The 13,358-nt window shown below is 43.1% G+C and overlaps 1 protein-coding gene across 1 annotated transcript; it reads left to right on the forward strand.

Moving 5' to 3' along the window:
- The first annotated feature begins 4,352 nt into the window (after positions 1-4,352).
- On the forward strand, positions 4,353-11,939 carry LOC124545122. Its single transcript, XM_047123942.1, has 2 exons — positions 4,353-4,907; positions 11,606-11,939. The coding sequence occupies exon 1, from the start codon at positions 4,399-4,401 to the stop codon at positions 4,903-4,905; it is 507 nt and encodes a 168-aa protein (XP_046979898.1). The 5' UTR covers positions 4,353-4,398; the 3' UTR covers positions 4,906-4,907; positions 11,606-11,939.
- The last annotated feature ends 1,419 nt before the right edge of the window (positions 11,940-13,358 follow it).

A 13,358-nucleotide genomic window follows, 5' to 3' on the forward strand; every position in this document is an offset into this window, starting at 1 on the left:
CCTCAAAGCTACCCGTTCTTCGTCTACTGTATTTATTTCCCTTATTCCTGTCAATCGTTTCCTAAGGCTCTCCCTGAAACTCTTTACAACCTCTGGTTCTTTCAATTTATCCAGGTCCCATCTACTTAAATCGCACCTTTTTGCAGTTTCTTCAGTTTTAATCTACAGTTCATAACCAATAGATAGTGGTCAGAGTCCGCATCTGCAAACATTGTTGCAGTCACACATTGGAATAAAATAAGGGCCATGAAAACGCGTCATCAATAATAAGCTATCTGATCAAAAGTATTCAGGCACCCCTACGTAATGCGGATCTGATCACTAGACGCCAAGAGAGGTAGACCCGCCAGTATAAAAGAAGGCGAGGAATCTTGGGCGGTCAGTAGGGAAGTGTAACAGCGGAATAGGTCGGCCAGGAGGGCCCGTTGACTTCGAGCGCGGTCCCGACGTTGGATGTCACCTGAGTAACAGATCCATGAGCTACATTTCAACCCTTCTAAAGTTGCCTAAGTCGACTGTTGGTGATGAGATTGTGAAGTGGACACGCGAGGGAACAACCATAACTAAACAAAGACAAGGCAAATCTCATGTACTGTCAGACAGGAACCATAGAGCACTCCAGATGATGATTGTAAAAAATCGCATTAAACCAGCGACAGGAAGCACTCATGAGTTGCAAAATGCTACCAGTAGTCCAGCTAGCACAGTGACTATCTATAGGTAGTTAAAAAGAAGCCACACATTTCTGTAGTCGATGCTAAGCGCCGCTTGAGGTGATGTAAAGAGCGGCGCTACTGGACAACGAGTGATTTGGTTACCCTGTAGACATCCGATGGAAGGGTTTAGTGTTATACGGGAGGCAAGGTAGCCCCTGAGGGCCGGCAACCCATATAACACCACAGAGGACGAGGTTGTCTATGCTCAAGGCGTACCCCCGACCGGTGTGGCCGTGCGGTTCTATGCGCTTCAGTCTGGAACCGCGTGACCGCTACGGTCGCAGGTTCGAATCCTGCCTCGGGCATGGATGTGTGTGATGTCATTAGGTTAGTTAGGTTTAAGTAGTTCTAAGTTCTAGGGGACTGATGACCTTAGAAGTTAAGTCCCATAGTGCTCAGAGCCATTTGAACCATTTGAACCCAAGGCGTACCAAAATCACACTGGCTATTTACATACAAGATAATGGAAACTGGCATTCCGAGCACTACTTCCTGCAGAGGGAGCTCGAGCCACGGCCTGCAGGAAGTATCACTACGCCTAAACCTGATTGGCTGGAGACAGCTATTTAGGGGCTAGAACCAGCCCAGAAGTTCAGTTCACATGCCGACTTCGTGTACTGCGACCATTGAAGATTACATCTTCGTCTCTGAATTGTACTGTTACTAGTGTGTGTGTGTGTGTGTGTGTGTGTGTGTGTGTGTGTGTGTGTGTTTTACCACGACCCTTTGTGGAAAATTAGAAGTGCACTTTAGTTTGCCTAAATTAGGAGACTTTTACTGTCATCGTTATTGTTACCTTTCCTTTGTTGTTCTGTCATCAACCTTGTAAACTTACATCAATAAAAGTTGTGTTTGTGAAAAATTGCGAATTGTCAGTCACAATATTTAGGCTTGAAGAGTGCCTGCAGGACGTTAGATGTCAATATGTTTAGCGCCATCAATGAAGCACGGAGAAGACTGTGTTATAGCTTGGGAATTATTTTCTTGGTTACGCTACTGTCCACTTACTGCGCTTAAGGAAACGCCAAATGCGGAGGGTATAGACACATTTTACAGCACTGTGTACTGCGTACAGCAGAGGAACATTTTAGAGACGATGATACCAGCATGACAATGCACCCTATCGTTAATCAGCATATGTGGGGCAATGGTTTGTGGAAGATAACATTCCTCACATGGCCTCAACTGCCCAGTCTCGATCTGAACCTAATGAATCACGTCTGTGATGAGTTAGAACATCGACTTCGCCCCAGACTACAAAGTATAACATCACCAACTTCCCTTCCTCCACAGGCGTTCAGATACCTCATTGAAACTGTCCCCAGCAGAGTTCAAGCTGTCATAAAGGCGAGGGGTGGGGACATTTCGTGTTAATGACCACTAATATGTGTCCGGATACTTTTGATCAGATAGCGTATATCCTGCCACAAATATCAAGATAAGAATGCGTGCCTGACCCAGTGGCGGATACGTGTGCCTCCCCCCCCCCCCCTCCCCCCCGCGCGACCTTCTGCGGAGCCGCCCGCTTTGCTACCCGCGCCTCCCCCGGCAGTCAACCCGCACGCTATTCGTTCGTTCCTTTCGTCAGTTGACTTGACTGAATCGAGTTATCGAGTAGTTGTATTTTCCTATGTAGCACGCGCGTCCGCGTCATCGTATTTTACACGTTTCTATCTGGCACATAAATAGCAAACATATATCTACGAGAATGCTGCTATGACGTATTGGAAAAGAACTGTTTTTATTCTAACGCTGGACCATGTTGCGAATGACATGAGGGAACGTTCTGCTGAAGAAACTATTTATCATTTAAAATGCAACATACTTTTGCCCTCACAACTACTGAAACATGACGGTAATGGTTTGCCATATAAATTGAATCAGTGCTTAAATGAACTACCGTTCTTTGAAGAAGAATCACTCTTTGTGATTAAAAATAGACTAATGAGAGAGATTTGCAATGCAAGCAAACGAGCATAAATGCCCTTAATGATCGTGATCTGTTATGCAAGCGTTGTCTGTCCTAGATCTCACTATCCTACTTTGCACACGTTGTATAAAATATTTGCTTGTCTACCTGCATCTATTGCTTGAGTAGAAAGAAATTTTTCAACATTGCAGAGTACAAAGACATGGCTGATTTCCCTTATTTTATTACGATTATCATTTCTCTCCGTGTAGGTCGGCACAACAAAATATTTTCTTATTTGGAGGAGAAAGTTGGTGACCGAAATTTTGTGAGAAGATTCCGCCGCAGAGATAAACGCCTTTGTTTTAGTGGTGTCCACCCGAAATTCTGTATCACGCCTGTGACACTTTCTCCTGTATCTGGAAATAATACAAAAAGTGCAGCTCTTCTTTGCACTTCACCGATGTACTCTGTTAGTCCTACCGATATGGATCCCAGACCACGCAGCAGTACTCCTAAAGAGGACGGACTAGTGCAGGCTCTGTTAAACACTCACCTTGACATTGACTGTCCTGTTGATGATGTAATTAACCAATTACCCAGGAATAATAGGCGCATAGAATTCATCATCTAAGAAAGAGAACCACAATTGTAACTTTTTTATATCATAAGATGGCATTGTCTTGTATATGTGTATAATCAGTTAAATTAAACTTCCTTAAACTTTGCACGTGACTTGATTATTTTGTATTACAGTAAAAGTAAAGGTAGCTCATGATATCTTTAGCTCCCACTCCTTGAGGTTTTTCTATATCCGCCACTGACCTGACATGCATAAGATTTCTGAAGAGGCTTTTCTTTCTTCGTTTCTTTAACGTTGATCTGAAATTTTGCTTTAGTGGTACAACGTAAATCTTGCGTCTATGCAAGATTTGTATTGGTTAAAAACAGTCTTGGTTGCAACTTTAGTTTTTCATTTTTCAACTACGCGTTTCGCCTTGTTTAGGCATCTTCAGGTTATCTTAATTTGATATTTCTTAGAAGGATCCTTTAGTAAGTGTAGCCAAAGGGCATCGTCGAATATATGAGCCCAACATCACCTTCGTTAAACGCAGTAAAAACTTTTCTAGATTGGCGCGAGTGACACCAAGACCTGCATAACGTATTCCCGTTCACAGGAGCTTCTCCGGAACGCGTTATGCAGGTCTTGGTGTCACTGGTATCCATCTACAACAGTTTTTACTGAGTTTAACGAAGGCAATGTTGGCCTGATATATTCGACGATGCCCTTTGGCTAGAACTGACTTAAATTATCCTTCTAAGAAATACCAAATTAAGATAACCTGAAGATGCCTAAATAAGGCGAAACGCGTAGTTGAAAAATAAAAAACTAAAATTGCAACCAAGACTGTTTTTAACCAATACTGTTAAGCACTGGTTTGCTGTATGCCACATATGGATTGGAAGAATTTCTATGCAAGATGTTTCACGCATCGCAGACAGTGTTTAGTTCGTCCCGTAAATTCATGCTTTGTTACTTATGCGGTACTATTTCTTTAATAACGAAATGTGTATCGCGATTTAGCCGTGGTACCAAGAAAAAGGAAACCTTCCACATCAGTTCTCTAGGACAGAAGTCGACACGGAAATGGAGCGCAATCGGCTGCGTGAGTTGTGGCCAGGAAACCGCAGCTTCCCCTGTCGATTGCAGCGAGGCACCGTTCCCGGCGTTTCCTCCTCTGCCGTGAGTCGAGACTCGCCAACGTGTTAGACATGCAGCCGGCTGTAGCACTCGTCTGCTCTCTCTGCCTTTCTGCGATCGGCCCCAGCTATCAGTTCCGCCTGCCTTGGACCAAGAGCCGACAAGGGTCCTTCGAGGACTTTGAGAGGGAGACAGGCCTCTCCCAACTCGGAGATCCCGTCAGCGCGAACAGAGAAATCGTCTACGTCGGCGCACCAGACAGGACAGAAGGCGCCAAGTTCGCGGCGTACCAAGAGGCTGCAGGAAATCCGCTGGACACGAAGGATGAAGTGGAGGAGCCGCTGTTGAAGAAGACGAATTTCGTCTACGGCCCCGATCATGAGGACAACATCCGTCCAGCGGAGCCACCTCTGGAACAGCCTGCCGACGGCGAGTATCCGGTACCTCCTGATGATGCGGACATCTCAGACGTGTCGAGGCGTGCCTCCATACCAGAATGGTGGTTAACCAACCCCGACAGACGGGGCTATGTACATGAAGCTCGGTCTGAGGAATCTGAGGATGATTTACAACCCTAGTGGTGAGTATCTGCTCAGGCTAAGGCTGTCCCTACACTAACGATAACGTTGTGCAATATTTAGTATTGTGCAAAATTGCTGACCGTGTGTGGATTAGACTGAATGCTGTGCAATATGCAGGGTGGACCACAACTCCACTTTCTGATTCTTCTTCGTGTGGTCTTCAGTCCTGAGACTGGTTTGATGCAGCTCTCCATGCTACTCTATCCTGTGCAAGCTTCTTCATCTCCCAGTACTTACTGCAACCTACGTCCTTCTGAATCTGCTTAGTGTATTCATCTCTTGGTCTCCCTCTACGATTTTTACCCTCCACGCTGCCCTCCAATGCTAAATTTGTGATCCCTTGATGTCTCAGAACATGTCATACTAACCGATCCCTTCTTCTAGTCAAGTTGTGCCACAAACTCCTCTTCTCCCCAATTCTATTCAATACCTCCTCATTAGTTATGTGATCTACCCATCTAATCTTCAGCATTTTTCTGGAGCACCACATTTCGAAAGCTTTTATTCTCTTCTTGTCCAAACCATTTATCGTCCATGTTTCACTTCCATACATGGCTACACTCCATACAAATACTTTCAGAAACGACTTCCTGACACTTAAATCTATAATCGATGTTAACAAATTTCTCTTCTTCAGAAACGCTTTTCTTGCCATTGTCAGTCTACATTTTATATCCTCTCTACTTCGACCATCATCAGTTATTTTGCTCCCCAAATAGCAAAACTCCTTTACTACTTTAAGTGTCTCATTTCCTAATCTAATTCCCTCAGCATCGCCTGACTTAATTCGACTACATTCCATTATCCTCGTTTTGTTTTTGTTGATGTTCATCTTATATCCTCCTTTCAAGACACTGTCCATTCCATTCAACTGCTCTTCCAAGTCCTTTGCTGTCTCTGACAGAATTACAATGTCATCGGCGAACCTCAAAGTTTTTATTTCTTCTCCATGGATTTTAATACCTACTCCGAATTTTTCTTTTGTTTCCTTTATATACAGATTGAATAACATCGGGGAGAGACTACAACCCTGTCTCACTCCCTTCCCAACCGCTACTTCCTTTTCATGTCCCTCGACTCTTATAACTGCCATCTGGTTTCTGTACAAATTGTAAACAGCCTTTCGCTCCCTGTATTTTACCCCTGCCACCTTCAGAATTTGAAAGAGAGTATTCCAGTCAACATTGTCAAAAGCTTTCTCTAAGCCTACAAATGCTAGAAACGTAGGTTTGCCTTTCCTTAATCTTTCTTCTAAGATAAGTCCTAAGGTCAGTATAGCCCCACGTGTTCCAATCTTTCTGATTACATTTGTATAAAACAGAGAATGGAGAAAGAAAGAGAAAGGATGGGCGGGAATTCGTAACTTTCAACCACACAGGGCATTGTGGTAATGCAGTGCGATAGTTGAAAATTTGTGCTGAGCCAGGACTTGAACCTGGATTTACCGCTTCTCACGAGCGGTTGTCTTAACCGCTTCAGCCATCCGGACACGGTCCATGACCGACTCAAATTTCCAACTTATCGCACGCTGCAATGCAGCGTCCCTCGTCCATTAATCCCTTCTAGCAAATTACTAATTTCCGTTGGGCTTCGGACGATATTAGTGCAGCCGCACTGAAATAAACGTCAAGGAGCTGTCGCGATCTTACAAGAATGTGTATGTCTGAGGGGTGTCTGGTCTGTCGGACATTTCCGACAGAAGACACCATATATCTTCTAAGTATTTTGGCATAAGGGATCCACGGTCTCTGGCAGCTCGTTACAGAGCTATTGCATTTTGTTTGGGTTCTTGCATCAGCTAGCTTTGTAACTGTATTGCACTGAAATAGTGAACAACAGCGAAAATGTCGACGTATGCGCTGGTAATCCGCTCACGGTATCTGTTGTCGATAACAGTAACGCCCTCTTTAACTCAATGTGCTCAAGTTTCCATTCAGTACTGCTCGGTTTGTTTTTCGGTAGTGTTAGTTGCTTGTTAACAATTATACACTGCAGTACTGTGGATAGGTTTACCGATAAAGAGTTGTCCGATATGCACCTCTTGTAGGAATCCACTGAACGTAATGGAAGAGCGGCACAACGACCCTACGCTGAGCTGTTTCTGCACCGACGACAACCACATTGCAGTACTTTTGCATATGAAGGTTATTTCAGTGCTGTGCATCGTGTGTTGTATGATGTACGTTTTACTCTCGTGAAGGTATTTTCACAGAAACATTGGTGATTGCTGTAACAAAACCAAATAAATCATAATTACTTTACTACTCGGTAACGATCCATCAGAGATCGTGGGTCCCTTATTCCAAAATACTTCGGAAGTATCCCTGAACAATCTCTGAAAGTTTGTCTGTGGAATTCTGGTTGACTCTGAATTAGTACGGAGGTGAGACAATAAATAAGTCGCGCAGTTTGAGGCGTCATGTCACGGACTGCGCGGCCCCTCCCGCCGGAGGTTCGAGTCCTCCCTCGGGCATGGGTGTATGTGTCGTTCTTACCATCTTTTTCTGTGAGCATACTCTCCCTGTAAACTTAAACACTTATCCCATCGCTCGACAAAGCGTTACAAGCCTGCAGCATATAGTTCGCATCTAACGGTTGACTCGTCGTGATATAACAAGTTTTTTGGTTCCTGTTACTACTGCAACCCGCAACACCGATGTGTCGTGGAGGCAGCGAAATACCCCCAGACGGGGAAACAATGTGCCATCACTGAATAACCAGGGCGGCCAGGACGCTCCTTGTGTGTAATTCTTTTGTCCTTTGTTGAATTCCTGTATCCAGCTGAACAAATGAGAGATGCAGTTGTAATAGAACACCCGGCGAATTTAGCTACGGACATGCTCTATGGACAGTCCGCTCACAAAAGTGGCGTTGTTCTTGCCGGGTACACACGTAGCGCACCTCCTATCTTGATCTAATTGCGGATCATTGATCATTGGCCGCGGAAACTGTGTATCGGCTGTCTTCCACGCTACATGTGCTGCCACCTTCTAGATAGGTATAGGCGCAAAATTTAAAACGATTTGCCATATTCTGGCGTTTGTGACTTATTTATTGACTCATCCTCGTATAAGAGACCCACGGTCTCCGGCGGCTTGTCACAGAGTGATACAGCGATGCCAACCACCTCAGTTGTACATAGTCACCAATGGGAAACCAAATCCTGTGTTTTGTGCTGTACGTTTTGGAGATTACAAATACAGGCTATTGGTAAAAGTATACGACAAACTCTGGATTGCATCGTAGCATGGCAATATGACAACAAACAGCAAATGCTTTTTAGCTTTGTATCTATATTGCACTGAAACCCGTGCACAGAGTGCGAATGTCGCCGGTATGCGCTGTGCACATTGTTTCCATTCGCTCACGGTACCTGCTGTTTACAAAGATATGCCAATCCTGTGTTTTGTGCTGTACGTTTCGGCGCTTACACATTACAGACTTTTTCAGTGTTGTGAAAGTATTTCCCCAAATAAAAGGTAATTTGGGTAACAAACTGAATAAATCATAGTTACATTATTATTGTGTAACGAACTGCAGGTCGTGAATCACTTACACTGTAATACTCGGAAGGTACATCAGAACAACCTCTGAAAGTTTGTAGGTGGAGTTCCTTTTCGCCCTGTATGTTAACGAATCTATCGAAATTAGATTTTTATTGTACAAACTGTTTGCATTGTATGCTCTTTGGCTAATTCTGTATATCTTTGGCTGCGCAGTTGCGTATCCCAAACAGTTTGTTTTGCGCGATTTGTTGTGTTGTGTAAATCGAATTGTGGAATAGCTTTGAAGTCGGCTATGCGCACATTCGTTTTAGAATTATTGGAAGTGTATAGAGATTTCCCAGAGTTATCGTGTGGAAAACCAAATGAACATAGTAACCGTCAGAAGAAAACCGAGAAATAAGATCAGTCGTTGTCCACGTATAGGTAAATATATCTGGAAGCAGTAAAGAAGTTTGATCCATTACGGACGAATTACAGGAAGATGTTGAGCTGCAAGGACAATATCTCGCAAATGAGTGTAGATTTTCTTAATTATTGATGCAACTGTTTGCGGAATTACATCAAATAAACAAGCGCCTATCCTGAGAAAGTTCCGATAATCATTTGGCTCACTAATCCTCAAGTCACTTGCAAGGAAACCTCACCAAATTGTCCCGACATTTTAAGGAGAGAAAAGCCCCTTTGCAAAATATCAGCCCCAGTAATCGATCCCGCGCGGAAATTTGGGCCATAATTCTGAAACGACGCAGTGATTACCTGAAAGTACACCTTTTAAACATTCGCGCACAGGCCGGCCGCTGTGATCGAGCGGTTCTAGGCGCTTCAGTCTGGAACCGTGCGACCGCTACGGTCGCAGGTTCGAATCCTGCCTCGGGCATGGATGTGTGTGATGTCCTTAGGTTAGTTAGGTTTAAGTAGTCCTAAGTTATAGGAGACTGATGACATCAGATGTTAAGTCCCACAGTGCTCAGAGCCATTTGAGCAATTCGCGCGCACCGGTTGTCTCTCATAAACTTAAGCAACTGAAAAATTATTAAGAAATGAAGTTAATGATTTTCGATTCACAATTTAATTATGCCAGTGACACTGAAGCATAGCATACATCCTGCAAGCGTACTTCACTTTAGCGGTGCCATATTTACAATCCAAAGAAAATAAGGCACAGCAGCGATGTTAATAACTGAAATAGAGTTACGTTGCTTTTTTAATGACGCACTAATTCGTTTCATTAATTTGCACTGCATTTGTGAGCCGCACCGTGAAAGTCAAAGCAAGGAGATCTCAGGCAGTAGCTACAGGTTAGTGAACAAAGCATATTACCAACGTTAAGCTGTGTTTCACAAAGGTCTTACACATTCCACTGTATGGTACTACGCGCACAGGCATTAGGCGGCTGCAGTGCGGCAGAGCTAGTGACAGACAACCGCCGTTTAAAATCTGTACTTTTAGAAGGTCATAACTGCTTACTACCACAATTTTGGCCCAAATTTTCTAGCAGGATCGAGCGCTGGGGCTGTTACCTTGTAAGTGTGCATTTTTTCTTCTTAAAATAAGAGGTAAAATTGGTGGTGTTTTCTTGTTAGTTAATTTGATATGTCTGTCTTCCTCTCTTCTTATAATCGCTCCTTTATCAATCTACGCTTCCTCTTTTTCTGAGATCTCAGTGCCACCCCAAATAACAATATCCAACACATTCCACCATGTAACGTCAGTACATTAATTCTACTCCTCCTATACACTGAGGTGGCAAAATTCATGGGATACTGCTAATATCGCATCAGACGTCCTTTTGCCCGGCGTAGTGCTGTAACTCGACGTGGCATGAACTTAACAAGTTGTTAGAAGTCCCCTGCAGAAACATTGTGCCATGCTGTCTCTATAGTGGTCCATAATTGCGAAAGTTTTGCCGGTGCAGGATTGTGCACGAACTGACTCCTCGATTGTGTTCGTAAATGTTCGATGGGATTCATATCGGGCAATCTAGATGGCCAAAACATTCACTGGAAATGTCCAGAATGTTCTTCACATCAATAGTGAGAACTGTGCCGCATTGTCAGCCATAAAAATTCCATAGCTGTCTGGAAACATGAAGTCTATGATCGGCTGCAAATGGTCTCCAAGTAGCCGAATATAGCCATTTCCAGTGAATGATCCATATAAACACAGTCCATACTGTCATGGAGCCACCCCGAGACTGCACAGTGCCTTGTTGCCAACATGGGCCCATGGCTTTGTGGGGTCTGCACCACACTCGAACCTCACAGTCGAACACTATAATCAGCTCTCACCAACTGAAACTGGGAATAATCTGCCAAGGCCCTGGTTTTCCAGTCGTCTAGGCGCACACTGATACGGTCACGAGTTCAGGAGAGGTGCTGCAGGCGATGCCGAGCTGTTAGCAAAGGCACTCGCCTCGATCGTCGCTGCCGTAGCCCATCAATGCCAAATTTCGCCACACTGTCCTAATGGATACGTTCGCCGTACGTCTCACATTGATTTCTGCGGTTATTTCGCGCAGTGTTTCTTGTCTGTTACACGGACATCTCAACGCAAACGCCGCTGCTCTCGGTCGTTAAGTGAAGGTCGTCGGCACTGCGTTGTGCGAGGTGAGAGATAATGCCTGAAATTTGGTGTTCTCGGCACACTCTTGACACTGTGAATGTCAATGGAATGTCCCATGTGTCTAGCTCCGACTACGATTCCGTGATCAAAGACTTAATTCCCGTCGACCCGCCATAATGACGTCGGAAACCTTTTCACATGAGTCACGTGAGTACAAATGACAGCTTCGCCAATGCAATGCCCATTTATACCCTATGTAAGCTATGCTAACGCCATTTGTATAAGTGCATATCGCTATCCGATTACTTTTGTCACCTCTGTGTAAACAATGAGGATAGGAGAATGTGCGGAAAACACTGCTGAGCGGCCGGCCGGAGTAGACGAGCGGTTCTCGGCGCTACAGTCTGGAAACGAGCGACCGCTACGGTCGCAGGTTCGAATCTTGCCTCGGGCATGGATGTGTGTGATGTCCTTAGGTTAGTTAGGTTTAATTAGTTCTAAGTTCTAGGCGACCAATGACCTCAGCAGTTAAGTCGCATAGTGCTCAGAGCCAACACTGCTGAGCGACCGGATGAAGTCACCCAAGTAGGGGGTCTGTCTTGTGCTAATCTGTCGTAAAAATGTTTCAGGGAGAATATTTGCGACGCCATCCAGAATCCAGAGGCACTGGGGGAGATAAAGTACCCCGGCCAGACTGCATGTGTGGCGACAATATTGGACGGCCGCCATGGAGCCTCCGGACATCATTGCTGCTGTTCATGATACAAAATGAAATTCTGTAACGCCAGTCTTGCCTTTGTATAACTGAACGACTGACGTAATACGTTTTTGTTGCGCGAAGCCAAGCTCTTTATTATATTCAAAGTTAACACTGATTGAAATATTTAATAGATAAGTAGGGAAATACGAGGCTTAATGAATGTAATATTTACTTGAAGAATATATCTGAAATTCATTACAGCAGCTACCTTCGTTTTTATTCGTAGGTTGTAGTTGGTTATATGAAAGTAAGGAAGTGTGAACATTGGCTTGAAGACTAATTTACAGTGTAATCTTGTATTTATTTTAATATTTGCGTAACTGAAAGTCATAGTTTTGGAATTTATAAATACTGTGAGATAACTAGAACTTCTGATTCCACTTAGGGAGGAAGGCGACCTTAAAACGCAGTCAGGTGAATATAAGGCTCAACTATGGACAGTTGTAAGTAAATATACATTGCGCCTACTATGTGGATTTAATATTTGGCCCCTGTTGCGGGTGATCTCGCCTGAGCCAGAGAGTTAAATAATTGCAGAAGCATTCAGGACCGAAAGAGTGTCAGCAAATAGTTTAAAAACATTCTTGATCACGTTACGATAAGCGAAACGCCACAACTTCGAGACTGAACATGAAGTTCTTGTAATATCACTTCGCCCTCTGGAGCCAACCATCAGTATACAGATAAGCTCTCTCCAATAATTTCCGCAAATAGGGTTTGGGAAAGATAAACCATTATTTAATAATTATTTTTACAGAGAGACTAGGACAGCAGAGATCACATTTTCCGATACTTACATCAATGCAGCCTCACTATATTTAAAAAAAATCGAACAGAGCAAATTAAGTGTATTAGAATTCCTCATCAAAAATATATACTCTTTAGATTAAATTAGATTAGATTAATACCAGTTCCATGGATCATGAATATGATATTTCGTAATGATGTGGAACGAGCCAAATTTTCCAATACATGACATAATTAAGTTAATTTAACTACATAATTAAGTTAATATAACAACTTTTTATTTTTGTTTTTTTTTTTAATTTTTTTATATTTTTTTGTTTGTTTTTTCTTTTTTTCTTAATTTATATCTAAAATTTCCTCTATGGAGTAGAAGGAGTTGTCATTCAGAAATTCTTTTAATTTCTTCTTAAATACTTGTTGGTTATCTATCAGACTTTTGATACTATTTGGTAAGTGACCAAAGACTTTAGTGGCAGCATAAGTCACCCCTTTCTGTGCCAAAGTTAGATTTAATCTTGAATAGTGAAGATCTTCCTTTCTCCTAGTATTGTAGTTATGCACACTGCTATTACTTTTGAATTGGGTTTGGTTGTTAATAACAAATTTCATAAGAGAGTATATATACTGAGAAGCTAATGTGAATATCTCTATATCCTTAAATAAATGCCTGTAGGATGATCTTGGGTGGACTCCAGCTATTATTCTGATTACACGCTTTTGTGCAATAAATACTTTATTCCTCAGTGATGAATTACCCCAAAATATGATGCCATATGCAAGCAATGAGTGAAAATAGGCGTAGTAAGCTAATTTACTAAGATGTTTATCACCAGAATTTGCAATGACCCTAATTGCATAAGTAGCTGAACTCAAAC

This window comes from Schistocerca americana, chromosome 8 (assembly GCF_021461395.2).
Source record: "Schistocerca americana isolate TAMUIC-IGC-003095 chromosome 8, iqSchAmer2.1, whole genome shotgun sequence".
Lineage (NCBI taxonomy): Eukaryota > Metazoa > Arthropoda > Insecta > Orthoptera > Acrididae > Schistocerca > Schistocerca americana.

What these genes read in the sequence shown, in the direction of transcription:
- LOC124545122 (XM_047123942.1), top strand. Translation starts at nt 4,399, where the DNA reads ATGCAGCCGGCTGTAGCACTCGTCTGCTCTCTCTGCCTTTCTGCGATC.